Source organism: Sturnira hondurensis, unplaced genomic scaffold (genome assembly GCF_014824575.4).
Source record: "Sturnira hondurensis isolate 20B ecotype Veracruz unplaced genomic scaffold, ASM1482457v3 Scaffold0022017, whole genome shotgun sequence".
NCBI classification, from domain to species: domain Eukaryota; kingdom Metazoa; phylum Chordata; class Mammalia; order Chiroptera; family Phyllostomidae; genus Sturnira; species Sturnira hondurensis.
Window position 1 is genome coordinate 475,066 of NW_028094648.1, and position 27,083 is coordinate 502,148.

Below are 27,083 nucleotides of genomic sequence, written 5' to 3' on the forward strand. Positions count from 1 at the left end.
CTAAATTAGGGCAGAATTAGCAAGGTGATGATTTTTTAAAAAGGTAGAAAATGTGTACGGTTTGGGATAAGGAAAATATGTTTCGTGGAAAGAATGTTAAAACATCAGTATCCTGGGAAATGGTAGGTAGAAGTCAGATCACTGAAGATCTTCAGTATCATAGAATTTTGGGCTTTATTGTATAGAAAATGTATGACCATTAAAGATTTTTATGGAAAGGAGTTATATGGTTAGGTCTCTTTTTAAACAAAATTTCCTCTGAAAATATATTAAAGGATAAATGGAGAAGAGATATATAAAGCCAAGAAAAGTAACAAAGTAGGGAATAAATTCTATGTAAGTTCACTTTGTGTTAAAACAAAACAAATTTATAAATATGGAGATTATTGTTAGGCAGCCCATCAGAAAATTAAGAGCAATTATTTCCTATGAGTAGATAAATTTAAATTAATAAATAGCTTTCCTGCCGGTGCACGCTGCTGAGTAAGCATCGTTGAAGTCTCTCCCCCTGCATTCGTCATGTCTAAGTCAGAGTCTCCCAAAGAGCTGGGACAGCTACAGAAGCTGCTTATCGAAGGTTTGAGCTTTGGAACAACAGATGAGAGTGTGAGGAGCCATTTTCATCAATGCAGAATGATCACAGACTGTGTGGTGATGTGAGATCCAAACACCAAACGGTCCAGAGGCTTTGGGTTTGTCACATAGGCCACTGTGGAGGAGGTGGGTGCGGCCAGCAAAGCAAGGCCACACAAGGTGGGTGGACGAGTTGGGACCCAACGAGGGCTGTTTCAAGAGAAGCTTCTCAAAGACAGGGTGCCGACTTAATGGTGAAAAGATTTTTTCAGTGCTATTAAAGAAGACACTGAAGAACCTCATCTAAGAGATTATTTTGAACAGTATGGGAAAATTGAAGTGATTGAAACCATAGCTGACTGAGGCAGTGGCAAAAAAAAGGGGTTTGCTTTTGTAAACTTTGATGATTATGACTCTGCACACAGATTTGTCATTCAGAAATACCGTCCTGTAAATGGCCATACCTGAGAAGTAAGGAAAGCCCTAGTCTAAGCAAGAGATGGCTAGTGCTTCATCCAGCCAAAGAGGTCGAAGTAGTTCTGGAAACTTCGGAGGTGGTTGTGGAGGTGGTTTTGGTGGGAACGACGACTTTGGGTGTGGGAGAAACTTCAGTGGTTGAAGGGGCTTTGTCGGCAGCCTTGATGGCAGTGGATATAGTGGCGGTGGGGATCCAATGGATTTGGTAATGATGGGAGCAATTTTGCAGGTGGTGGAAGCTACAATAATTTGAGTGATTACAATAATCGATCTTCAAATTTTGGAGCCATGCAAGGAGGAAACTTTGGAGGCAGAAGCTCTGGCCCCTAGGCTAGTGGAGGCCAACACTTGGCCAAGCCACGGAACCACGGTGGCTCCAGCAGCCCCAGCAGCAGCGGTTGCTATGGCAGCGGCAGAGGGTTTTCATTGCGGCCAGGAAACAAAGCTTAGCAGGAGAGGAGAGAGAGAGAATGGACAGGGCAGCTACAAGCTACAGCGGATTTAGGACCTCAGCCAAGCACAGTGATGGCACAGCCTAGCTGCTACAAAGAAGACATGTTTTATTTGAGACAATACTCATGTGAATGGGCAAAAAAATTGAGGACTGTATTTGTGACGAGTTGTGAAACAGGTTATTTTAGTTTCTGTTCTGTAGAAGTGTAAAGCATTCCAACAAAGGATTTTTAATGCAGTGTTTTGGGGTTTTTTTTTTTTTTTGCACTTATGCTGTTGATTGCTAAATGTAATAGTCTAATTATGGCACTGAATAAATGTGTCTTTAACAAAAAAAATCAATAAATAGCTGACATTTTTGAAATTGCCTAGAAATACTTTACTATTTACTTCCACATTTCTGTATTTTGATACGTTCTGATAGTAATATTTCTTTATCAATATATACTGTAATAATTTTGCTGAACATTGTTGTTTTAGTCTTACTATATGTTATATAGAGTTATGTTTAAATATTTTTCTTCATGATTAAAGATCAGCAAACAGAGAGAGATAAAAATAAATTTTCAGGTCTGCTCTGTTCTCATCTCTTGTTTTATGAATATATTTATGTAGCTAGTTTATAGTTAGTTATAATTTTAAAAAAATAAGAACTCCAAATCTTTATTTTTGTCTTCTTGATATGAAATTTCTCAGTTGAGAATAAAATAAAATAGAGTATAAAGTTAAAATCACACTGAATAGGGAACATGTTCCTTATGTTTGGATATTGACCCAAATCAAAATTTCAAAGGTCAAGTGTTATAAGTCTCCAAAACAGTTTTGAACTTGCAGGTTTTTATTAGACGTCAAGTTAAGTGACTGATATTTACACATCTGATCAATAAATCTAAATTTATTTTTTATAATCACTGTCATTTAATATTATTAAGCATATAAACACTACTAATCTCTTAACTCCCCTTTGTATTACAGTGAAGTGTTGGCATTTTCAAGTCTTAATTAAAATTAGATTGGATAACACAACTGACGTTAATATAGTAATAGGAACCTCTAAGAGTGGAACAAGATGAAACTAAAATTTCATATAAAGCACTCTGTCCCTTTAAGGGACCACTTGTTGTTTTAAAATGATTTGTTTTTAGCAAGCTGTTATTGACTTATTTTATAAATTTGATTGGTAGTTAAATAATTGAACTGTCCCAAATAAATATCTATTGTGTTACAGGAATTAAATGGAGCTACACACTTAATCAAACTTCTTTCTAACTCAACATTCATTCAGCAAATATTAACTAAGTAACTTCAACAGGCATGCTGAAAGAAAAATAGATACATTCATCCTCCCTCAAAATGATGACAATAGCGTGAGGCCAGATAATTAAACAAGTAATTAAGATACTACATGAGAGGCATTATGATAGTGGAAACACAGGATTCAAGCTCTGTATTGGAAAGGTTCCATCAGAATAATTCCAGGCTTAAAATACACATTGACTAGACAAGCAAGGGATAGAACATGTGCTTATGGGTACACAGGGGAAAAAGAACATGCACCGTGGAGGAACTGAAAACAGTTCCTTATGGCAGAGCAGAGTGCAAATGGTTCAATGGCCAGATTAGTGAATGAGTAAAAGCTAGTTTTCAAAGAGGCTTGTAAACCATGTTCAGTAAGATATCTGAAATTCTTCCTGAAGGTAACAAGAAGTCAATGAAAAATGAAAAGTAGGGGAGTGATGTAAGTTATAATGGTTAATAATTATTGAGTGTGTTCTAGACTCTCATCTGAATGCTTTCTATCAATTTCTTTAATTTTGACAATAACCCAGTGAGGTAGATATGATTATTACTCTCATCTTGCAGTGAGAAGATTGAAACCCAGAGAAGGAACTTGTTAAAAGATAATTAGCTAACTAACATAAGGCAGAGCCAGGGTTTAAATCCATAACTTCTGGTTCTGGGAATGGAGAAAAATAGAGATTACAAAGATATTTAAAAGGAGCTGTTGATTAATTAAAGTCAGTTGGTGAGAGAAATAACTGCAGTGCACAGAATTTAGAAATAGGCAATGAGGTGGCACTTAAAATGTGAATTAAGGAAGAGAGGCAACTTTCTATTCATTAAAAGGTGGATGGTATAAATGTATTTGTGGGAAGAATGTGCTAAACATGATAAATTCAGAATTGCCTATTTTGAATGCAAAATACTTGAATGGCACCGATTAGAAAGGTTTAGATAAGCCTGGTTGAGGAGAAAAATTCTTTCTTCTACCTTGTTAGGCACTGTGACTGGTCCTGAGAATTAAACTGACATAAGAGAGATTAACAGGAGAAGAGCACAAAAATTTTACTTGATATTATTTGCACTGAGGAACTTTCATAGGGAAGACCTGAAGAAGCAGGTAGCACTTAGAACCTATATCCTTTTTAAAGAAAAAATGATAAATTTGTGGTGTGACAAGATAAAGAAAAATGGTTTAAGCTTCTAGCAGCAGTAAATTGAGGGAAAGTGACTAGAAAATGCATAGTGGAAACAAATGGAAGATAAGAGTTATTTTAGCACGTTCGTTTGCAAAGATCCATTTTGGCCTTGACTGACAGGCTCTAGTGATAAGAGTGTTCTTCTCTGACTGGTACATGGAAAATTTTATGGTCTTGCTTTTAAGCAGAAAGGGGAAGAACATCTACTATTTCTCAATCACCCTCATCTCAAAATAATCAATATGCCAGAGTGGTATATTTGAGGGTGGCATGTTCTTAACTCCTTCAGCTTGCAAGTTATGCAAATATCCGAAATTGAGGTTCAGGCATCATAAATTTACATAAGCTCATGGGAGCCACTGAAATGTCTGACATTGCCCAAATAAAATGAGTACAGAGAGAAAAACTGATGGCTCAGAAACACTAACAATAGGGGAGAAAATGCAGAAAGAATAATGGACAACGGAGATGAAGAATAAGTAGCTAGAACTGTGTGGCAGTACAGAAATAAAGGGAAGTGGGCTACCATCAGCTTCAAAATGAACTCAGACATAAGAGCATCCAAAAGGACCTTCTTTAACTAAGAATAACAATAGATTATTTTTCTGGGTAAGTTGTAGGATGGTTAGAAAATTAAGAGAAAAACCAAGGAAAAATGCTTTTGAAGAATAATCAGTTCAATATTGTAATTTTTACTTTGAAGTAGGATATGTTTCATCAATAAATATGTATTTAGCATTTAATATGTGCCAAAATTGCTTTTAATACTTAGGATACAATTTAAACAAGGTAGAGAAAAGTAAGCCCTAGAGAAACAAAGTAGAGAAAAATAAACCCTGAACTTTCTGGCAAGGAAATGAAAAAATAGATGAATGGTTGATAGAAACACAGGTAGATACATAGGTAGGTAGGTACCTAGGTAGACAGATGCTAAGTACCATATAAAATAAAAGCGAATGTGATAGGGAGACAGACCTAGAGTCAGGAGTTAGGAGTAGGGTTGGGGAGATGGTGGCTTGTTATTTTAAGTAGAACAATCCAGGTGGGCATCATTGAAGAGATAACAATTCAGAAAAGACAAAGTTGTTGAGGAAGTTAACCATGTAGATATTTAGAGGAGATATTCCCATCAGAGGGAACAATCAGAACAAAAGTTGCCTAGTAAGCACATGCTTTGCATGTTCCAAAACTTGAAGGAGGCTGGCCTTTGGAGCAAACGGAAAGAAAACAGTGGGGTGGGATTGAACCACATGTATTGAGAAGGTGAAGACTGAACATAAAACTAGGTGCGGGTAAACATTAAAAATTCAGTTATGGACACATAATGGTTGAGGTGTCTATTTCTCAATAAAATGAATATACTGAGAAGTTTGCTTGAAAATTAATTGAGGAGTTTGGGAGAGTAGTCTATGCTGGAGATAGTATTTGTGTGTCACAGCAGGGAGGTGGTTTTTAAATCAGGGAGATTGTCAAGGGAGTGACCTTGCAAAGAAAAAACAAGAAGATTAAGTACTGAGCTCTCTGGGCACGCCAACCTTAAGGGTTTGGGTGAAAAGAAGGAAGCACCAGAAAAGACTGGAAGAAAGCATCAAAATAGGAGGAAGATCAATGAATGGAATGAGTTTTCATGATCCAAGTGTAACAAGGAAAAGAGAGTGATCAACTCTGTCAGATGCTTCTGATTGGTCAAATAGGAGATTGACAACTGACTATTTAGTTTAGGAGCATGATGTCATTAATGACCTTAACAAATGGAGTCACAGTAAAGTAGTGGGGGAAAATACTAATGAGGTGAATTTAAGAGAAAATGGGAGAGAGATGGCAACAATGAGTGTAGAGACATGTTCTGAGGCAGTGGACGTACTAGTAGGCAATAGGGAATACAAGTCTGAGGCTTCATTTAAATAGTAAATATATAGAGGTCACTTTGTATGTGCTAAACAACAATTTAAATGGTCTTGAGAATATAGAAATAAAAGTGGCCCTGTTCTTTCCAAGGAGCTCAGAGATATAAAGTGATGAGATATTAAAATACAGGCTGATAATTACTATAATAAGAAGAAAACTGAAGGTGTTATAAATTCACATAAGAGGGCATTTATCTAGACTAAGTGGGACAATGAATGTTCAGAGTAATTGACATATAAAGTGGGTGTTGACAGATTAAGTCAAAATTACTGAAATGAAAGGATGAGAAATGAGAATAAATCTAGAAGTAACTCAGGCACAAGGTATTATGACCACAAAGGCCTAAAGACATGAATCGCAAGTACTTAGGTGGTTTCGGAGTGGAGAATCCAAGGATGTGGAAGGGGATGGTTAAAAGTATGGGGAATCAGCAAAAAAAGAAAAGAGTCAAATTCTCAAACACTGTAGTCCAAAAAAGGAAATTTTTTAAGAGAGAAAGAGAATAATGAAGAGTTTTCGAGTAAGATCAAGTCACGACCAGACCTGCATTTTTAAAACACTATTTAGCAGTAGAGAGAATGTATTAACAGAAGTTCTAAATGTGTAAAGTAGCTGGTTAATATTTTTGAGAATCACCTACATAAAAGTGATAGCTGAAGCTGTAAGAATGGACATAAGAAGAAAACTAACTTTGCAACCAAAATAATCTTGCAAAAATATAACATCCCATCCCTAGTTAAACTTTTAATGGTATGCAGAATCTTGACTCCCTTCCATAGTTTCCCTGCACTTGTGCTCTCCTTCAACGGACAGCTGCAGGATGTTGTCCTTCTTTCTATTTTCAGAACTCTCCAAACACTCCTTAGATGACCTTGTTTGGTCTGGGTGACCTCTGATCACGGAATGCTTTCTCTCCTGATAGGCATATATATGGCTGATCTCATACTGCCAGGGCTCAACTTAATTGTCATCTTGTTAGAATGTCTTCCCTGATAAACACAATCTAAAGTAACCAACTAGTTGCTTGGACTCACATGACTCTTCATTCTCTGCATAGTATTTCTGCCATGATCCTATTTTGTTATTTTGATTGACTTACTGTCTATTTCCTTTCCAAACTCCACTCTGCTGAAATAGGCTGTGAGCTCTACAAGAGTAGAAATTCGTTATGTCCTTACCCCAGAATTGTTGTACCTGGAACAGCACTTGAAACATGTGACTGAATCAATAAATACTCTGATGCACTTCTTAAAGTATAGAGGTTAATTATTTTTAATGGAAAGTATATTTTTCTGAAATTAAAAAGGCATTCCTATAGGAAAGTCTAAAAAGTTGTCATAACTAGAGGAGCCCAAAGAGACACGACCATTATAATATTATGTATGTATGTAGGTATGTGAGTGTGCGTGTACATATGTATGTATGTATATATATAATGTAATGTGGTACCCTGGATAAGATCCTAAAACAGAAAAAAAAACAATGGTAAAAACTAAGTAAATCTGAATAAACTAAGCACTTCAGTTAATTATATGTCAATATTGATTGATTAATTGTAATAAATGTACACTGTGATAAATAAAATAAGCTATATTAAATATAAATACTAATATAAGATTTAATAATTAAGCAAAGTATAAGTGTAGAGGGGAAATATGGGAATTTTCTCTAATATTCAGTCAGTATTTCTGTAAATCTAAAACTGTTTGAAAAAATGTTTTTAGTAAAAAAAAATTAAAGTGAATGCTAATAAAGTTACAAAATACAGACATATGTTAATTACCACCTCAAAGTTTATGAAATAATATCTCCACCTCGCCCCAAAGGAATCGCTTTGACATTTTGTTGTAGTTCCCTCCAGACTTGGAAATATTTACACATACACACAGACAAATGTGATCATTATAATAATGTTGTTATCTGTTGGCTTTTGCTTGCTTGCTTGTTTTTACTTCCTGTCACATTCATCTTTCTAACTCAATACAATGGCTATCTTATTCTTCCTATGGCCCAAGAGTTCCATCGTTTATATAGCAGTTTATCCACCTGGTTCCCTACTGATGAAGAATTAAGTTGTTCTGTTGATAGAAACCATGATACAAGTCTACCTTGTGATCAGCTCTTCATGCTTGTTCTTTTCAGAAGCACAAATGTGCCTCATTTGCCACAAGCTAATTCCAAAGTCTTCTTCTTTAGGCAAGGAGAGGAACACTGTTTTGTGGCTGTAGGAGAAGACTCATAAAGAGACATGAAAACATGAATGTGACTTTGAAAATTTTCTCTGTTAGGATATTTAAAAGGCTGATTACAGTGACTGCTTTGAGGAGAGCTGAATGACAGAGAGAATTAAGATGTGAAGTTGCTCTGTGTTGCTCCAAGTGGAGACCACACAAACACATCACAAAGCCAGAGGCGTGTCCCGGAGTTAGGAGTGCAGCCTCCCTATCTTCTGGATTTTAATCCATGTGTCCGTATTAGCAATTCAAAAAGTTACTTGAAAAAAAAAATGCTATCTGAGAATAATTTATGATAATTGTTTCGTTGTTTAAATAAAATGATTGCCCTCAGACTATAACCAACAGAACAATCAGAACACCATAACGATTGTTGTTAGGGTTCAAGTGTAACCATGCTACTGTTATAAATCTATGGTAGGTTTTCATGTGCAAACTAGATGAAGATATCAATGTTTACCATTAAATAAGAATAAAAAGTATTTCTGGTTGCACCTAAGAATGCTAGCCGCTCAATAACTCTCTTACTTTAGGTGCAGAATCACTGGACACTATGCCCAGTTGCAAAACTACATCAATTAATGTAGTGTTTAGCTATTGAGAATGGCTAGCCCATACAATATGGTCAGAAGTATTTGGGTGAGACTTCTACAATGCAAGAGATGAATCTTTGGCTACTTGTCTTTCTTCTGCCTGTTCAGAAATTAGCATGAAGTGATGATTAGAACCTCAGTAGCCACCTTGTCATATTGAGCTCGTGTGCTAAAGCTTATAGCGCAGAAAAACAGATGAAACCCTGCTTTTTTGATGGGGAGTTTTCATGCTAATCTGGGACTGTCACATCTGCATTTCTCTTTTATGTGAGAATATAGCCCTGGCTTGTTTAAGTTACCACAGTTATGTTTCTGTTACTACCAGCTATAGAAAATTCATACATTCGATAAGGGAGAATAACAAAATTATAACTCTGTTGGGAGCGGTACTAAAATATCATTTGTTTGGTTCCAAGCCATCAGGCAACTACTTCGCTGCAAATTACCCCTTAAAATTTCCATTTCTTTTCTGACCTGTACCAGAAAAGTTAATGATACTTCCAGAAAGTAGGATCTTAAATCTGTAATACTACTTTAAATATCTTTTTCCTTCTGGTTTGCTATGTGATCATAAAACTGTTAAAGTAATAGCAAAATAAATTGATGGGTATTCTCATATTTGCATAGAATTATCTACTTACATTCTGTGGATTTAAATTTGTTCTGAGGGTAAACTCATGTTTAGAAAGCAAGGATCATTTGAGTAGACTTTACATTAACAATTTTACAATTAATTAACGACCCAGGCTTTCATCGGGGATTATAAAACAGAAGAGACTATCACTTAGTAAAATAAGTGAGAAAATACTTTTGTTTTCGATGAAAACATTTTAGTTAGAAACAGAAGGCCTTTTGTTTTTTTCATCCTCATTAAATTACTTCCGGAAGCTTTGGAAAGCCAGTACACACAACACAACAGCCAGGGCATTCTGCTTATTTAAAGGAAACGTGTAAAATAGATGAGCCAGTCATAAATGACTTTGCGACTCTGCCATCTCTGCTAACCTGACACATTAACTGCAGAGACTTTGAGGGATTCCCAGAATGACTCTCCTTGCAATGTCAAAGCAGGATTTCCTTTATCAACGTCTGTCACTGTCCTTTGGAGGTTTTTGAATCACTACGTTTATAACCTGACCTGTCTACACTCTTAATACCTGTATAATTTACTCTGCTTACATTACATATGGTTCTATGGACTTTTCAGTCCATAAATAATAACTATAATTTACAGAAGAGAATTCTTATAACTTCTTGATCTAAAGAAAACTACTCTGAATTTGTAGATAGAAGTCCCTTTCTTTGGTCCCAATGTCTTTTAGCAATAGGTTCAGGACACCAGAAACATGCAGGGTACAGATTTGTATTTTCTCTCTTACTGACACAAATCAACTGCAGATTTATCAAGCTGTGAAATATATTAAGTTCGCATGGTTTTAACAAAGGGTTACCAAACCTCAAGAACCCGCTGTGATTCAAACTACTTTCAGATGTCCTTTTAATTATATTAAATGAAAGTTTGGGTTGGCTTTGATGCTTATGGGCAAACATTGAAATCTCTTGAAAGAGCTGCTAAAAGTACTCCCTGTTGCTGTAGTTAATACGCTACAATTTATGCACACTGCTCGCCAATTTATTCTAGCCACTTTAACAAGGATATCCAGCCTGACAGGCCACACAGAAGAGTATCACAAGTCAAGCAAAGCACGAATCATTAGAGAACTCCGAAAGTTGTTTGACATGCACCACGGAGCTCTTTGTCACACAGCCAATTAAGTGACCAAACAAGGAGCTCGAAAATACTCATTAATTTCTCCGTAGCAGTATAAATGGAGGTTAGCATCCTTCTTGTCTCATATACCAAAAGCACACAAGTAAGACTGGCATAATTCAATTTGCACGTTGTCAAAGGTGCAAGTAGCAACGTTGGTTCACAAAAAAGTCTGGATTCAAGACAAAAAAAATTAAGGACTAGGTAAAAATGTTTAGCTAAACCTATAATAATAAATATCTGGACTTTGGAGTTTTTTAAATCAAGTAATGACTTTATTTTTATCCTTGAAAAGCTGCGTCAGTATTTCAGCAGATTCAGCAGCACTTGACATCATTTCCTTCACTACGAAACCTGAACTTGAGCGGACTCCTGGCTGCTTTCCTCTCTAGGTCTTCCTTCTTTAAAGCTGCTCTATCACTGGTTCTCTCCTTCTTCCTGATGTCTCAGTGTGACAGTGTCCTGGGACTCAGTCCTAGACTCTTCCCTCTCTAAGCTCACCGTCTTGATGGATCTATCTACAACGTGGGTTGCAAATGTCACTTAATGTGAAACCTGATGAAATTATTTCAAGTCTGACATCTCAACTGAACTTCAAGCTTGTGTATCTCACTGCACGTTTAACACCTATGTTGCCCATCTAATAGGAACCTCAAAGTTAACACGCCCCAAATAAATGTTTCTGTCCTGTCCAATGGGTCACCAATTAGATCATCTTAATAAATGGTGTCTTCATTCTTCAAGATGCTCAGGCAAAACACTTTCTGTAATTTTAACTTCCGACACTTCACATGCAATCCCTTAGCAAATCCTGTTTTTCCCACTTAAAAAAAGTCCTGAATGTGAATAATCATCTCAGCATCTCATTTTCTATTATAAGGGACCATTATTTTTTTCTTTTTTATTGAATGTATTGGGGTGTCACTGGTGGATAAAATTATTTAGGTTTTAGGTATATAGTTCTATAATACATCATCTGTATATTGTACTGTGTGTTCACAATCCCAAATCAAATCTCCTTTCATTGGCATTTATTCCCCTCCTCTACTGCTGCCTTCCCCAACCCTCTTTCCCTCTGGTAATCACTGCACTGTTGTGTAGGTCTTTCAGGGCTTTGTTTTTTGGGGGGGCGGTTTGGTTAATCTCTTCACCTTTTTTACCTAGCCCCATAACCTCCCTCCTCCTTGCCCCCACAGCTGTCGATCTCTTCTCTGTATATATGAGTTTGCCTCTATTCACTATTTCTAAACTGTAGCCTTGTTTCAGCCCTTAGTTTCCCTGCTATAATCTACCCCTACTTTTTCAATTAATTAGTTCATGTCATCTCTCTGGTCAGAAACCTACAGAGGTTCACACTATCCCTCTGAATAAAAGCCAAAGTCCTTGCAATGGTCTATCAGATCTGGGCCCTTGCCCCATTGCCACCTTTTCCTTCATTTGGCTCCAGTTGCACTAGCCTCATGGAGTTTTTAAAATTTCATTTTACTTATTTACTTCCTTCCTTACTTATTTATTAGTCAGAGGGCAAGGGAGGTAGAAACAGAGGGAGAGAAACATCAGTGTGTAGTTGCCTCTGGAGCACCTGCCACAGGGCCCTGGGCCCTGATTGGGGGTCAAACGGGTGACCCTGTGGATCCCAGGCTGTCACTCAATCCACTGAGTCACACCAGCCAGGGGTCTTTTTTTCAAATTTAATACACAAAGTTCTTCAAGTGTATTTCATTCCTCTTTTATAGAGAGTTCAGCACATGCTCTGAACATAGAAACAATAGTGAACACCAGTGTTTAAAATTCAAATAGACTAAAGTATTATTCACTCTAGATATTCATTGAATAATTCAGACTAACAGAAGTAATGCCATGTATTAATGAACAGAGCACTTTCTCTTCACCAATATTCTGTGTGTATTTGGTGTTTTGAGGATGTTTGGTCAATAGAGGAAACATTTACCTACAGCCAAGCAATTATAACAACAGGAAATCAGCCACTGAATAAACCGTGCTATTAATTTTCCATCTAGGGATTTGTGTTTGAATGACCATGCATTTCATAGATTTACATACTGAAAGGCTAATTATCTCCAAGGCCCCATGGAGGGGTTAGCACAGATTGCAATCAAAAACAATTCTAAAATTGCTCAGAAATGATCTTCAGCTTTCATTGCTGGAGAATACTTTCATTACTCTACTGCACATACTAAGAGGAGAAGTATATATATATATACCTCTAACACACAAAGATTCACTATTTCATAAAGTAAAATGTAAAAACTTATCTTCCGTATCTTCTGTTTGATATTCAAATTATTCCTTCTTTCCTTTTAAATGACTCTCTCACAAAGTACCCTCCCTGTGAATAAACTGATCAGATTTAATTTCTGTTGTGCCAAACTGAGAACCAACAACGTTGGTTTCTGAGGGTATCTCTCTTTATATATGCAAACTCGCCTTCCTCTTTAATATAATATACACAAAGAATAAAGTTCAGAGTCACAGTGTCATATTTTTCTTTCCTTCCTGATGAAGGAGAGCATCATACAGCACCCCAAACTGTTCACTTTGACATAACTTTGAGCTGCAGGTCATCAAGACCAGCAGACTCAGGAACATTTTTACCTCTCCCTTAACTACCNATTTCATAAAGTAAAATGTAAAAACTTATCTTCCTTATCTTCTGTTTGATATTCAAATTATTCCTTCTTTCCTTTTAAATGACTCTCTCACAAAGTACCCTCCTTGTGAATAAACTGATCAGATTTAATTTCTGTCGTGCCAAACTGAGAACCAACAATGTTGGTTTCTGAGGGTATCTCTCTTTATATATGCAAACTCGCCTTCCTCTTTAATATAATATACACAAAGAATAAAGTTCAGAGTCACAGTGTCATATTTTTCTTTCCTTCCTGATGAAGGAGAGCATCATACAGCACCCCAAACTGTTCACTTTGACATAACTTTGAGCTGCAGGTCATCAAGACCAGCAGACTCAGGAACATTTTTACCTCTCCCTTAACTACCCTTAAAGAATTTAGATAGGGAGCCTACATCAGAAAAAGAACTATTACCAGAAAAGTCATTTTTAAAAAAAATTTGAAAGATTTGTCTGCTTGGCAGGGCCAGCATCTGTTTACTGAACATCTGTGCTTCTCATTCTGTGCATTTCCCCCCTCCCCTTTGAAGCACCAGGCCCCATCCCTTTCCATAGCCTAGAATGGCATATAAACCCCAACCGCACCACTGCCTTGGAGTCTCCTGTCTTCCTAGGGCTCCCACACATACTTAAAATTCTTTTTTTCCTGCTAATCTGTCTCACATCAATTTTATTATTAGACCAGCCAAAGAACCTAGAATGGAAGAAAGAAAAATTTTCCGCCCCTACACTGCCTTTCTTCCTTTCTTGTAAAAAGAACTATACAGCTTATTACTGGGATTTTTTGTTTCATACATAACTCGTAAATATTGAAATGGTTTTAATCTTGCTTAGAAACAGACTGCGCCATGTTAACTGCAGAAAAGTTACATTTACTTTGGGATTAATCGCAGCCTTCCTTGGACACGGCGGTACAGAGGCACAGGATAGCAAGTATCCTGGACTACTCCTATCTTACATGACTCCAACTGTCATTCTGATGACTTGCTACTCAAACATTAGCTGGCCCAATATATTAATGAAATGTTTTCATACACACCTCTATGAAGAAATCAGAGAGAAACACATTACACCCAACTCACCTTTTAGTGCTGATCACAGTTCTCATGCCCTAAGTTGCACCCCCTTCTTAGCCTTTGGGTGTCTTGTACGATGGAACATCGGCATTGCCACATCCTTCCAGCACATACCCTTTCAGATGGTTCCTCCATTCCCACCCTTGGGGCCCTCCCTGAAATTTCTTTAGTTAACAGCGTTCACCACAATTTTTTTTTCTTTCAGATGCCCATACATGCTATCACCAGCACAGACAATTCAACAACTTAACACATTTATAAAAACGCAGAAAGTACCTGGACATAGGCTCTGCAAGAGCGCTCTCTTTTCTGAAGCTGAATCCATTAAGACAGCAGATTAAACACAGAATAGAAAAAACAAGTTAGTGACAGAAGGAACAAGAAAAATAAAAGAACACATCTACACAAAACACCGTATTTTGTTGTGCGCTACTTTCCAGAAGAGAATGAGAGCTAAGCAGCAGCAAAATGTAAGCCCTGGCTTGAAAAATAGTGGCCAACACACTTTCCAAACAACCCAAGTGGAAACTTGATGGTGTGAAGCTGTTAATGATGGAAAGAAATGTTGGAATAAACTTAGTAGAAATTAGTAAAAATCAATATACTTCATTCATTTGAAATGATACATTTCCCATCGTGTTAGTTGTTAATTCATGGGCCACAAATGAAGACAGATGAAGTTAAGTAATTAATGACAAAAATTTGGAACCCACTTTTCAAAGATAGGATGTCGTTTGTGGTTTACATATTATATAGATGTTTAGCATGCAACCACAAACTATGTGTTCAAACATACAAAAAATTCTGTTTATCAGAAAAATAGAAGTGCTCATTCATTACATCTATTTGATTCTAAGGGACAAATACCAAGAGATAAGTAACTTCTGATTAAAAGACTGTAAACAATATCCTGATTTACCACTACTTTTATTTCTTCAATAATTCCTTTTGACAGTTCTGAGCAAATAAAAATGTATACATTTTAGAAACTTCTGGGGGATAAGAAGCCTGTTTTTACTTATATATTTGCATACACAAAGATGTTTTACTGAACAAAGATTAACAGCAAGTCATGTTCAGTCCCAAACAAACATTTTTTCCAATAAGAAAAAAGAATAAAAAAGCTTATTTGCACTATTTCAATAAATCACCCCAAATTACATACATTAGATTGCGGGTTTCCTACGCTTTCTTATTTTTTTTTCCCTCCATAGCCTTGATTGTTGCAGGAGAAAATGACTCAGTTTTGAGAAGCAGTCGCTGTGAGGCCTTTGGTGTGGCTAACACTCTCCCAACTCTAGTGCAGGCATTCTTCAGTGGGCAGTTACAATGAGCTGTTACTCCTCTAAAGAATCAAGTGAGGAATGAGTGCAAGAAAATTACCAGCAATGTCATTTGGATCACTGACTTGCATCTTGAGTTCTGCAGGACTCTAAACCCTCCAGAATTTCAACATGGAGCACGATTGATTTGTAAGGAGTTGACTTTGCAAATATGATGGGTTATAACTGTTTCAGGGAACAGTGCAAACCACAGGAAATGAGAACAAGCCAGCAAGCAGGTGAATAACCTTTGCCCTCCCATGTCTTTACCGCACCATGCAAATTAACATATGACAAACCACATTATAGAAACAATTGAAAAGAGCCAAATGGAAAAAAAAGAGAGCATTAAAAAGCTTCACAAATGGAAATTTGCCCATTATGTAGTTATTTGATATTCAGAGAAGGCAAGCTGATTAGCTGTAGCCAGTTAGAATGTGACATTAATTGCCAGCTTTACCTGATATTTTCAGACATCAGCACTACTTTTAAATAAAGATACAAAGTATTGCTATAACAAGTAATGTTATGGATATGTAACATTAATAGAAATTACTACTTGCAGTACATTATGATAACAATAGCTGGCAGCAATATTCATTAATAGCATCTAGTCAGCCTGCATAATAACATTAAAATCACAGCACGCCCAGATTACTTAGGCAACTGTAGACTATATTCTACCAAGGGCTTGGCTGATTTTATCATGGATTTAACTGACAAAAATAACTACTTTATGCTCTGTAAAAAATAATAATGTTATCTAAAAGATAAAACTGAGTATGTTTTCTGAGAATGAAATTGCAACAAAAAAACTTGCCAGATAAAAATCAGGCTTTCTTATGTCATACCATCACTATTTAAAAAGTTTCTTCCATCTTAATGAGTGACACCCTTAGTTTAATAATGCACAAAAGAAATATATCTATCTATACACACACACACATACCATGCTGCAAAGTCGTTTTTCATTTTAAAAGGAAATGTTCATTTAGTGAATTCCATGAAGGACATTGTCAGTGCCAAATTCTTACTGTTTAAGTAGTAAGATTATCATGATAGTCAGGCTTTAAAATCCAGTTTTAATAACTAATCATAAGTTATTATCATCTTTAGCACACAATTACTTTTCAGAGAACATAAGTCATTTGATGGTAGCAATTCTAATGTATTTTTACCATGAAGTTGATTCACCATGTGATATGTTGTTCCATAAATTATATTCATTATGAATGTATAAAATACATTTTATATATTTATGTAAATAAGGTGCTCGTATAGTATTATAGGTTATACACAATAAATATAAATGCTTATATGTGTGTATAATGTATACATTTGCATTTATAAATATAAATAAAATATATAAAATGTATGCTTTGTGAAGCTTGAATTATTTACTATTAAATTTGCCAAAATGCATTAAACCTTTTAAGTTTTATTGTAGTGATGTAAAATCTTAGTAATTTAAATATCAAAAGGAAATAAAAATTAACACCTAGTTACCTGCCTGGAGAGTTTTTAAATATAATACTAATTAGATTAAATTATTTCATTTTTTAAATACCTAGAATGAATTGCTAATATCCTTTCTCATTGTTTATATTTTCTAAATTTCGACTTATTGATTAGACATTTGTTTTATTATTGATCATTTTAATATAAACATTTGAAAGGAAAAAATAGAAACAAAATAAATTACATTTACTGATCCTGTCAGAATTTAGCACACAGAGCAGAGTAAACAGTATTAAAAAATAGAAGTGTAAATTCAAAACATATATGGAGAGATTATCATTTTGGGGTATTAAAAGCCAAACAGAGTCATAATTATAATGAGATAGTGAAACAAACTGACTAGGTAACTGGCAGTGCTCTTTAGAATGATCTGATTTTATCGGAAAAAGAAATTAACCAAGGAAGTCTCACTGACTTTCCTGCAACTTAAAAGTTCTCTATCACTGAGGTCTTTACCTTGTTCAAGCTGCGTGCAGCACTGTCTTTTCCACCTGGGGTCAAGTTCCGGAGCTGGACGTCCAGGAGGCCTACCAGCTGATCCATGGCACGGACAGAGTAGGTGATGTCGCCAGCATTCAAATGATTCCGTGTTTGTTCAGCCAGCTCCCTAGCAATGTTGGCAGCTGTCTCTCCAGATTTCAACTGCAATTTTGAAAACAGAGTAAGAAGAAAAACCATCTTAAGTAATTTTATTGGTCTCTGTGGATAACTGTTTTGCATATAAGTATAATCATTGAGCCAAGAAATAGTTATGAAACTCCATCTTCGTCTCGAATACATTCTCTGAGTTTTCCTGTTAATCCATTTTTCTCTACAGCACCTGATTTGAAATTCATGTCTTTATGAAGCTCTCCTCCTGAGGAATCTAACTGCAAAAACTTGTTCGTGCCTTAATTATCCATTTGGGTGGCTAAGTCTATTTGCCCTATGATTTTTCTAAGTTTCTAAATTGGATGTTGATGAGGTTGCATTATGAATCCCCAACCGTATTCTTAGTTCTCGGAGGCAAGTACAAATTTTCCATTGTGCCTAATTCAGCACTTAGTATACAATGAGTACACACAGCCTGCTAAGCTCCATGAAATGTTATTCTAAATAAAATCTCAGCTTTTCAAAGTGGTCTTCATCCTCTTAACTACTAAATAGATATTTTGCTCCTAGTGCCCTAGGTAGCAAACTATTGCTGTTTCTGGCATTTTTCCTTTTCTGAAACTGTATGCTGATTTTTCAAGTACATTCTACAAGAATATATCAAATGCCAAAATTCCAAAGATGTTCAAAGAGATAAAGGCTAATCCCATAATCACGTGAAGAAAGCTCATGGCTGTGGATAATAAGAAGATAGAAATACGTTGCCCCATTATAACTTAAACATATTATTGTCAGTATTCAGCAGTTATTTTTCTTTTTTTAAGTCCAGTGCAATATAGAACTTAGGGTCACGAACAGAAAAGTCCTCTCTTTTCAATGCAGTCTCGCTCATGGGTATTCGGAAAGCTCTTAAAACCGTAACTAACACTCCTCGTCAAGGAGGTCGTCACTATCCACTCGGGGATGTTCAATGAATGCTTGCGGCGGGATTGAATATCAAACACGTGAATAAACTGGAGTGACGTGAATATCAGAATTGTTACTCGCCACATCCTCAAGTGCATAGAACAGTTTCATTCACAACATTAAAACATTTACTAACATTAAGGGTTGGCAAGGATTTGGGGAAATGTGTATGTCTCTCAGAAACTACTCCTGTGCGTTTGCACAGCCCAGGTGGAGCAAATCATCAGTTTAATGTATTTATTATATTTTATGTGACATATATAAAAATAAGTTTAATGTTTTTGTAGAATCATTATTGTTTTACTTTGTGAATCACTGTGGTCTTGTGTAGTTGTTTTATTATCATTGATGTTGTTGTTCTTGTTATTATTACATCGTTTTTTTCCATTGATTACCACATGATACTGCACTGACTTTCATCACACCTATCAGGGAACATTGTGAAAGGCAAATTAGTTATCAAACAGAGGAAAAAAAGAAATAATAGCACTCATATTTTCATAATCTAATTTCATTTTTCCTGTTTAGATGTACATCGTTTTTGTTATTAATTATTACAATACCAGGTGGAACATGATAAGCTAGAAAATAAGGCTTATGTAATTCCTTTATGCAAAACTTTAAACTTTTTTATATATACAGTGAGGAAAATTGAAAAATGTAAAGAAAAATGAAAAGATTACTAATAAGTTAAAATATAATTGTTCTCAGCTGAAAAGATAATGATGCTGACTACATATGTATCAATAGCAGATAAAAACAGTGAGTCAAATATGAAAATTACTAGTTCAGCATCTGAAAAATCATAGCTACATGGCAGCATCCAAGAAGTACTCCTTTATGAAGAATAAATCTAATTAACTCCGCAAAAGGACTCTTAAACTCAATATGCACCAACAAGAAAGCTGTAAAACATATCCCCAAAGTATAAATTAGTTATAAAACTGTTTATGATAAAAAATATGAGAAGCGTGTTTTTAAAGTAAAATAAAAATCATGTAACCACTCATCTGGATCCCATTTTTCCTCTTATGACTGAAGAAACTACAGTAAAAATCTTTCGTTCACTCAGTGATCATTTGGGCACTTGTTATTCCTTGGGTAAATGAAAACAAATGTTATATAGCTTTTGTATTCAGGAAGCTCACCCTCTGCCAGTTGGGGTTGGGGCGGAGCATGAAGAGGGTAAAGACATAATATTAATTCAATAATGCAATTTTTAATAACAGGAATGTGTAGGAGGTATTATGGAAATATAGCATAGGGGTAACAAACACCTAGAAATGGGGTGGGAAGGCAACAGCAGGTAACAACCAGTGAAGCCGCAGAGGAAGTTGAAGGTAACCAAGGAAGATGGAATACTGTTCTGGGCCAGTGGAGAGGAAGCCAGGCATCAGCTATACAAAAAGGAAGCTCCAACACAAGCAGGGTTTGGGAAGGCAGGCTTTCCCACACCAGAAACATGGCTTGGGAAAAATACATTTATTTTTACCTTCAGAATTCCATATTGATATCTACATAGCATAAGTTGTATAGGTATGTAGTAAATATATATTATACCCAGTTTTTAAAAAAATAGTATGAAAATCTCTTTTTCTACCTTTAATTTCAACAATTATTTATTCTGTCTATATGTTCACTTGCCTTTTAACCAAATTTGAATTTCTAATAGAATTGTGCTATCCATAACTTCTAATAGGCTACAAAATGGTTCCCAATAACATTAGGAGCTGACACAGCAGCATGGGAAAGTGCTGTTAATAAATCGCTTGCAGAAGTATTTAATTTAAATTTTATGTAGTGCAATACAGAATCTCAGTTTAAGGGCATTGTAACCTGGTGTATGAAGTCAGGGAATAATTTCAGGAATGCCTCTCTAAGGAAAGAAGAAATTGGGTTGAGATGAGGGTGGGTGTCTCCAGGTAGAGAGAACAGCTTTTGTAGGGGACACTATAACAGGTTTAAGCAGCTGGGGAGCTGAGCACGGAGCGGATTAAATAGCCCTTCAGTTGCTATGAAGATTTTGAGATCCACGCCAAGAGGCAGGTAAGGCACTAAAGTGTCTGACTGACGAGGAGCGGTCTAATCAGATCAGCCTTTGAAATAAAACTAGGAGAAAGAGTTAGAGCAGTGGTCTCAACCAGCTGGCACCGGTGTGCCACAGAGATTTTTAAACCTGCCATCCTTGACTATTTAGTCAGGGGCACTGACCTCTTTTCCCTGACACTGTCAAATGAAAAAATGAGAACAGCCAACACAACAATAGCTGTCCAGTGTGAACGAATCAAGTTTGTACTTATTATTTTTTGTCAGACTGGGAGAAAATACAGCACATGTTTTGGAGAGTTGCAGAACTGTAGTAATTAATGTGTGCCGTGGCATGAAAGGGTTGACAACTGCTGAGTCAGAGGGTTCAGGGAGTGAATGAAAGGAGGCCTGTGGTGAGAACAGGGAGACAGGAGCTGCTGTGGGTCAGGGTGGTAGCAGTGAAAAGGGGCCTGACAGGGAGAGACTCGCAAGTTCATGGACAGGCTTGCCTTCTGATAGGGAATGGGGGAGGAAGGAAGGCCAGGCCCAGGCTTCTTGTTTCTGTGAGTCAATGGCGTGCCCTTAACCGAATTCTCCCACAGCCACTGAGACCTCAACCTTCAGGGCTCAGTTATAGGCTGCCTTTCCAGACCAGGCCTTCAATGGCCATATTCTTTCCACTGGCGCCTGGAAGCTACTCTACTGTCTTTCCGAGACGGTGCGATTCCTTTTTATCCCCATTGTTATCATGGACAGCAATTATCTTATTTCCAATAAAAAAATATGCATGTATCTTTAATCTGCCTCAAGTCTTCTATGCAGAGGCAAGATCGAAATAGTTATCCTACATTTCCTAGCTAATAGATCTTGTTAAAATGTCTATCTCTAATATTTCTTTTACCAAATTCTACTAAAATTATTTCTGAGAAATAAGCACATGCACGCCGAGATACTGCATGAGTCTTCTGAGGGTTAGCAAATTAATGCCTATATTGAAATGGTGGGATTGCAGCTAAGACTCAAATAGGTGAGGGGGAAATCCTGCAGCTTTACCCAAGGAATATAATCGCGACAGAGATGGATATCTCAACTTAGTTACATTTTAACTTTAGACAAAAGTGAAAACAATTTTCTTTGAAATAAGCTTGACACTTGATGAGGTTTATTACATTCAACATTAATGTGGTTTCAAAACAATTCATGAAGGATTTACTCCTAGTGTTTAAGTATATGGTACTATTTCACTGAAAGATCTACCTATTTTGCTATGAATCTGAGCCACATAGATATGTAAACAATTAAATGCTTCTTTCTTACACCTGAAAGGAGGTTAAAATAAGTCTAAAGTCTTGAAAACCCCACCAAGTTCTGATAACATTAAGAAGTAATTTACTTTCGTATTATATTAAAAAAGAATGGAGGAATAAAAATCTAGGTAGCAGAATTGAACCTAGTTTTCCAGGGCAAGTAACTGGCTTATTTCACATTGTAAAATGGCAATCATATTTTCTACATCTACACATCTTTCCTTTAAAATTGCAGGAAAAACCCTACTTCCCTCAGAATTTGTCAATGTCTTATGTGCAAACAAAAGAGACAGTTCAGTTTGCTAGAAATAGACTTTTTCTCAGTGACAATTCAGGTATTTCTTTTCCATACAATAGTTGGACCAGGTAATGAAGTAGGAAGCATACCTCACTTTACATGCAAATAAATATGAACACTATTCAAAACTATAATCACACAGAATTTTAAATTGAAACAGAATGGAAAGATTGTAAAATGCAATAAAGTCTTTAAAGGTACGCAAACCAGAAAATATAAACCTTTTTTGAAAATATGACTCTAAGCAAGAGATCAAGCTGAAGCTGGAGACCATAATTTTAGTAAACAGTCGTTAAGAAAGGTGAGAAAATAGAATATTTTGCCCCCTCATGTGTGTTTGAGAAGACAGAGCTCTGGATTAATTTGTTGGCTTTCAATTAAAACTTAGAAATATTTGTAAAACATTAACATGAAGATGTAGCTATCTTCTCATCCTTCCATTTATTTTTACCCGCCTTTCCTTCTATCTAGCCTAACATCTCTCTATCTACCCCCTACCAGCTTTTCTCCCTCTCTCTCCCTCCCCTTCTCCCCTCTATTGTTGCTGAGGTAAAGGTCCCTTTGTGCACAATTTTTGCCTTTCCCTTTCTGTATAAATTATGCTTTTAATTTAATTTCATCACTCTGAAAACATTCTGGCTAGTTTGTTTATAATAAATTTCTTCACAATAATCTGATTTTTAAAGGCTTACATTTCTCTCTAGTAAAATGTAATCTACTCTCTATTACCACATGAAATTTAATTTATAATGCCACCACTATAAAAGTGGCCCGAATTCATCTGTGAGTCAGAAGCCATCAAGATTCTTTGCCTGTTTTCTCCCTCCTGGCTTGACTACAGGGGAAAAATCATAACTCATTTCTTAGGAAAAATGAAAATATAAAGTTTGCTCTTCCCCGCTAAAGTAAGCATCCTGATCCATTTATTTGTGTATACTTCCTGTCTACAATGCCTGACGTACGTGAGCAAATATTATCGATAATGAAATGAATGATCTTCCCATAGTGCAGACGCAGGCTGTGACCCAGAGCTGTCCTTTCTTTTCAAGCCCTCAGAAGTACTAGGAAGCCAGAAAGGAGGTGCCTCACACTTCAGGGTACGTTCATCAGCAATTCCTTGCAGAGTGGAAACTGAATGCGCTGTTTCAAGAAGAGAACGTCCCTCTCTTTTCTTTTTTCACCTATGCTTTCATGGGGGTAAAAAGCATTCCTTCACTTTAAAAGTCTGAAGTTCACAGAACTACAGTGGAGGAAGGAGGGGAAGAGTGGCTCATTGAGGATTTCTATTTCACTTTAATTTTCCAACATGGCATTAAAAAAATCCATTAGAGAAAAGGGTGGGGGAGGCTAGAGCAAAGGGCAGGGGGTGGGACAAGGAAAAGGAAGGAGGGAAGTTGGGTGAATGAAGAGAGAAAGGGAAGAGATGGGGATGGAAAGAGAGGCAGAGTATTAGAACAGGAACTAAAAACTGAGACACACTGGGTATTTTCCCTTTCCTAGTTCAAGGCCACTTTCTATCCTCCTCCATCGAGTTCTCTGTCTTAGCAGGAGGCCTTACATGTACTTAATATTAAGAATGTCCCTCTTCTCTGGCTTCCCTTTGGGTTTGGCCAATGAGGAGCTTGGGAAGGCGAAAAAGCAAGGGGGAAAGTGAGGTCAGGGATTTATTACCCTCGATCTGTTTTTGAAATGTTTCCTGAGCCTATGCTCTATCTCTTGTCTATACATCATCTTTCCTCTCAAGGACACCCTACTTTCAATTTCTAGTCATTCCTTGGATCCGGCAGCCACAGGCCTGAGTTTGGGAATAGCTTTACTCCCGTTACTAGCTCTGGATTCCTGATCGGTCTCTTGCAGTTCAGCCTCACTCCTCGAATTCACTCCTTGAAACTGTAAACAACCAACCCTCTTACAATGCTCTTTCTGACTGTTGTTGAGGCTCTGGCACCGAGGGAGGAAATGAGCAAATGTACAGATTTGGAGGAAGATGCTTTGGGGAAGAGGGAGAGAAAATACAGACAAATAATTTTGTGAACATTGCATACTAACTCTCTTTTAAGAAGAAACCTGTGCAAATGCCATTTACATCCAATGAGTAGTATACATATTTATTGGTATGCGGGACACACCAGGCAAAAGGGTGGGAAGAAGTGAAAGAGACTAGGTCAGTGAGTATGTGATATAAAGATATAAAGGCAATCATAATCTATTCCCAATTAGCCAGTGTGGGGGCTGCACATGAGGTCGTGATAAAGGCGGACCCAACTAAGACACCAGCTCCAACACTGACCATGGGTTGGTTACATAAGCCAATCCTCTGTGCTCTGAAGACTACTGTTATCCTTTTGAAGATTTTATAAATTTAAGTAATCATGCAAAGGTATTATTATAAGTTCCAATAGCCTAAATCCTAGAACTTTAATAAAATTATAAGAGCATAATTTTACCCTTCTACAGTATTAAACAGAAATGCTTGGGAAGAATGGAACATATTTGTTAGAAAACAAAAGCACCCCATCCGTAAATCAAATGGACAACAACAGCTGTCTAGTCTTTGCAAGGAATTATCTCTTTTGTCATAAGATTAGCAGGTCTGCAGAGGAAAGAAGAGAATTGAGCATTATTAAAGTTGCCCAGTAATTTCTGCAATAAAATAGCTTGACCATATTCAGGAATTGTCGTGAAAACTACTCAGGGTTCTAGGTGAGTTATTACTGAATTAATATTAACCCCTGGGCTAAGTATGTAGGGAGTATTTCTTAAAAGACAGTAATGTAAGGAGATAGGCTACTAATCTCTTAATCTGATCACATCTAGCAAGAGTTATTTGCCCTGGGGTCTGAGCTACATTGTAATAAAAATCAAAGGACATAAAGACTGTGGCAGGAACAGTGCTGAAACTGGAGAAGATCATTATGAATAGCAACAAGTATGGAGATGCATATGTAAGAGGGTAACTAGAGTTAATATAACCACTGCTCTTCCATGATTTAGGGTAAATAGATAGTTATGGCTCATCTGCTAAATGATCTACTGGGTAGATATTTATGGATTATTATACAGTATATTATTGAGGATCAGCCTAGTTAAAAACAAATAGAGGAAAGAGCAAATGGCACAGACAGGCTTTTAGTGAGACCATCATTTGTAATATTTCTCAGGAAAAGTCTCTTTCAGAAATTCCGTAGCATAGCTAATGTGCCATAGAAGGACTCTCCATTTTGGGAGTGAATAAATCCACACAAATTGCTATAATAAAGATTCATCCCACAGCCCTTTTGGCATAAATGCACATCTGGTCTCTGTTTGTAATGAAATCAATTCGAAGCCCCACAGTGCATTAATAATAAAAATGTCCAACATATTGCAACCAAATAAGCCTTGCAAATTTGAGTCTGCAAAATTCTGTCACACATGTGTACACTTTTAACACTGATAAATGATCGGGTTACAGGACATTTATCAAATGGCTTAAATTCCAAAGGTAGACAGTTTCATTGTAATTATTATTTCCACAGGGACATCTCCATGTATGTGTGCTAGAAGCTTTTGCATGCTTGATTTATAGTATCTCTTGGACTTTTTTTAATATCTCCAGTCCACAATACCACAGAAATTTTATCAATAATAAAATTATTATGAGTAATACTGCCTGGCTTAGATAAAGTTCACAAATTTGCCCTTTAAAAAGAACAAAATTCCAGAATTAACTTATAGAATACCAGAGGTTGTCATTAAATTGTAAATGAAATTAAAATGAGATAATTTTTACACATTAAAAAAATCTTGACTATTTTGTTTGCAGACACAGGCCCCAGGTTTAGCAAACCTTTTTAGTCAGTCCCACAACTTACCTTCTGTGTGATATGGTTGACCCAAGGAGAAGAACAGTTGCTCAGATCTGGTCCTTGGGGGTCCCAGATTCCGTCAGGAGCCAGGCACAGATAAGTTGATACTCCTAAAATAATGAGAAATGGGTCTTTAGATATTCAAACCATTTTCCTTACAAGGCCAATAAGCATACGTCCACATTATGCTTTACTATGAGCAAAGGTAAAAATGAGATCATTAAACTGAGATAACGTCTATTTTAACACCACGTATAGCAACTGGCTGTGGAGAAACGTAATGCAACAAACAAAAACACTCGATATTTTGAAAGCACTCGCTGGCAACTCTGCTGGGTACAGGGAACCACTGAATGAACAAAATGGCTGTGGTACCTGTCTTCATGGGCTCCTTGCTTGAGGTTTCGGAGGCAAGGGAGCAAGTGAGTCTTACAGCAGTTTGCAGGTTTTTCAGGAGAATAATGTGGGAAAGGGCATTTGCTGTGGAGGAAAAACATGCTGTGTTTGGGCAACTTCAAGTGTTTCCAACTGAGGTCTTCTGGATAGGAGAGTGGTTTAATGGAGTTGGAAAGGTAGGCAAAGCCAGACTATAAACTCCCTTGTCTGTCTTCTGTGTGTGCTGGGAAATCAATGAAGACCATGAAGCAGAGGAGAGAAATGAGCTCATTAACAGAAACAACTGTGGTGGCCTCATGGAGGATGATTTGAGGGAGCGACGTGGAGGCTGTGGGCCGTGGTTCAAGCAGTCTGGGCCTGAACAACAGCAAGGCAGAAGGGACCAGGAAAGGCAAATGTGAGTCCCTAGATTATGAACAGTCATGTGGGGGTGAGGCCCCTGAAGACTTCCTTTAAATCTCTTCCTCAGTTTTCACCGAAAAAAATCACTTATTTCTGAGGGCAAAGTGCTTTCAAATAAAGTTACCTCACTAACTTTGACAACAAACATCAGACGTAGGGAGCTGTGATACCATCACTGAGAAAGGAACTGAG

General features: G+C 36.7%; 1 protein-coding gene across 10 annotated transcripts in view; it reads right to left on the reverse strand.

The window, feature by feature from the left end:
- Nucleotides 1-27,083, reverse strand: part of ADGRL3 (adhesion G protein-coupled receptor L3) — a 761,742-nt gene that overhangs the window by 121,340 nt on the left and 613,319 nt on the right. For 7 of the 10 annotated variants that reach the window (XM_037034105.1, XM_037034106.1, XM_037034104.1 and 4 more), the window contains 3 exons: nt 26,100-26,203; nt 17,512-17,697; nt 14,492-14,530 (listed from right to left, as the gene is read on the reverse strand). In XM_037034105.1, the coding sequence (XP_036890000.1) occupies nt 14,492-14,530; nt 17,512-17,697; nt 26,100-26,203 (329 nt within the window). The remainder of the gene's footprint in view (nt 1-14,491; nt 14,531-17,511; nt 17,698-26,099; nt 26,204-27,083) is intronic. The other 3 variants (XM_037034108.1, XM_037034109.1, XM_037034107.1) reach the window with 1 other exon arrangement.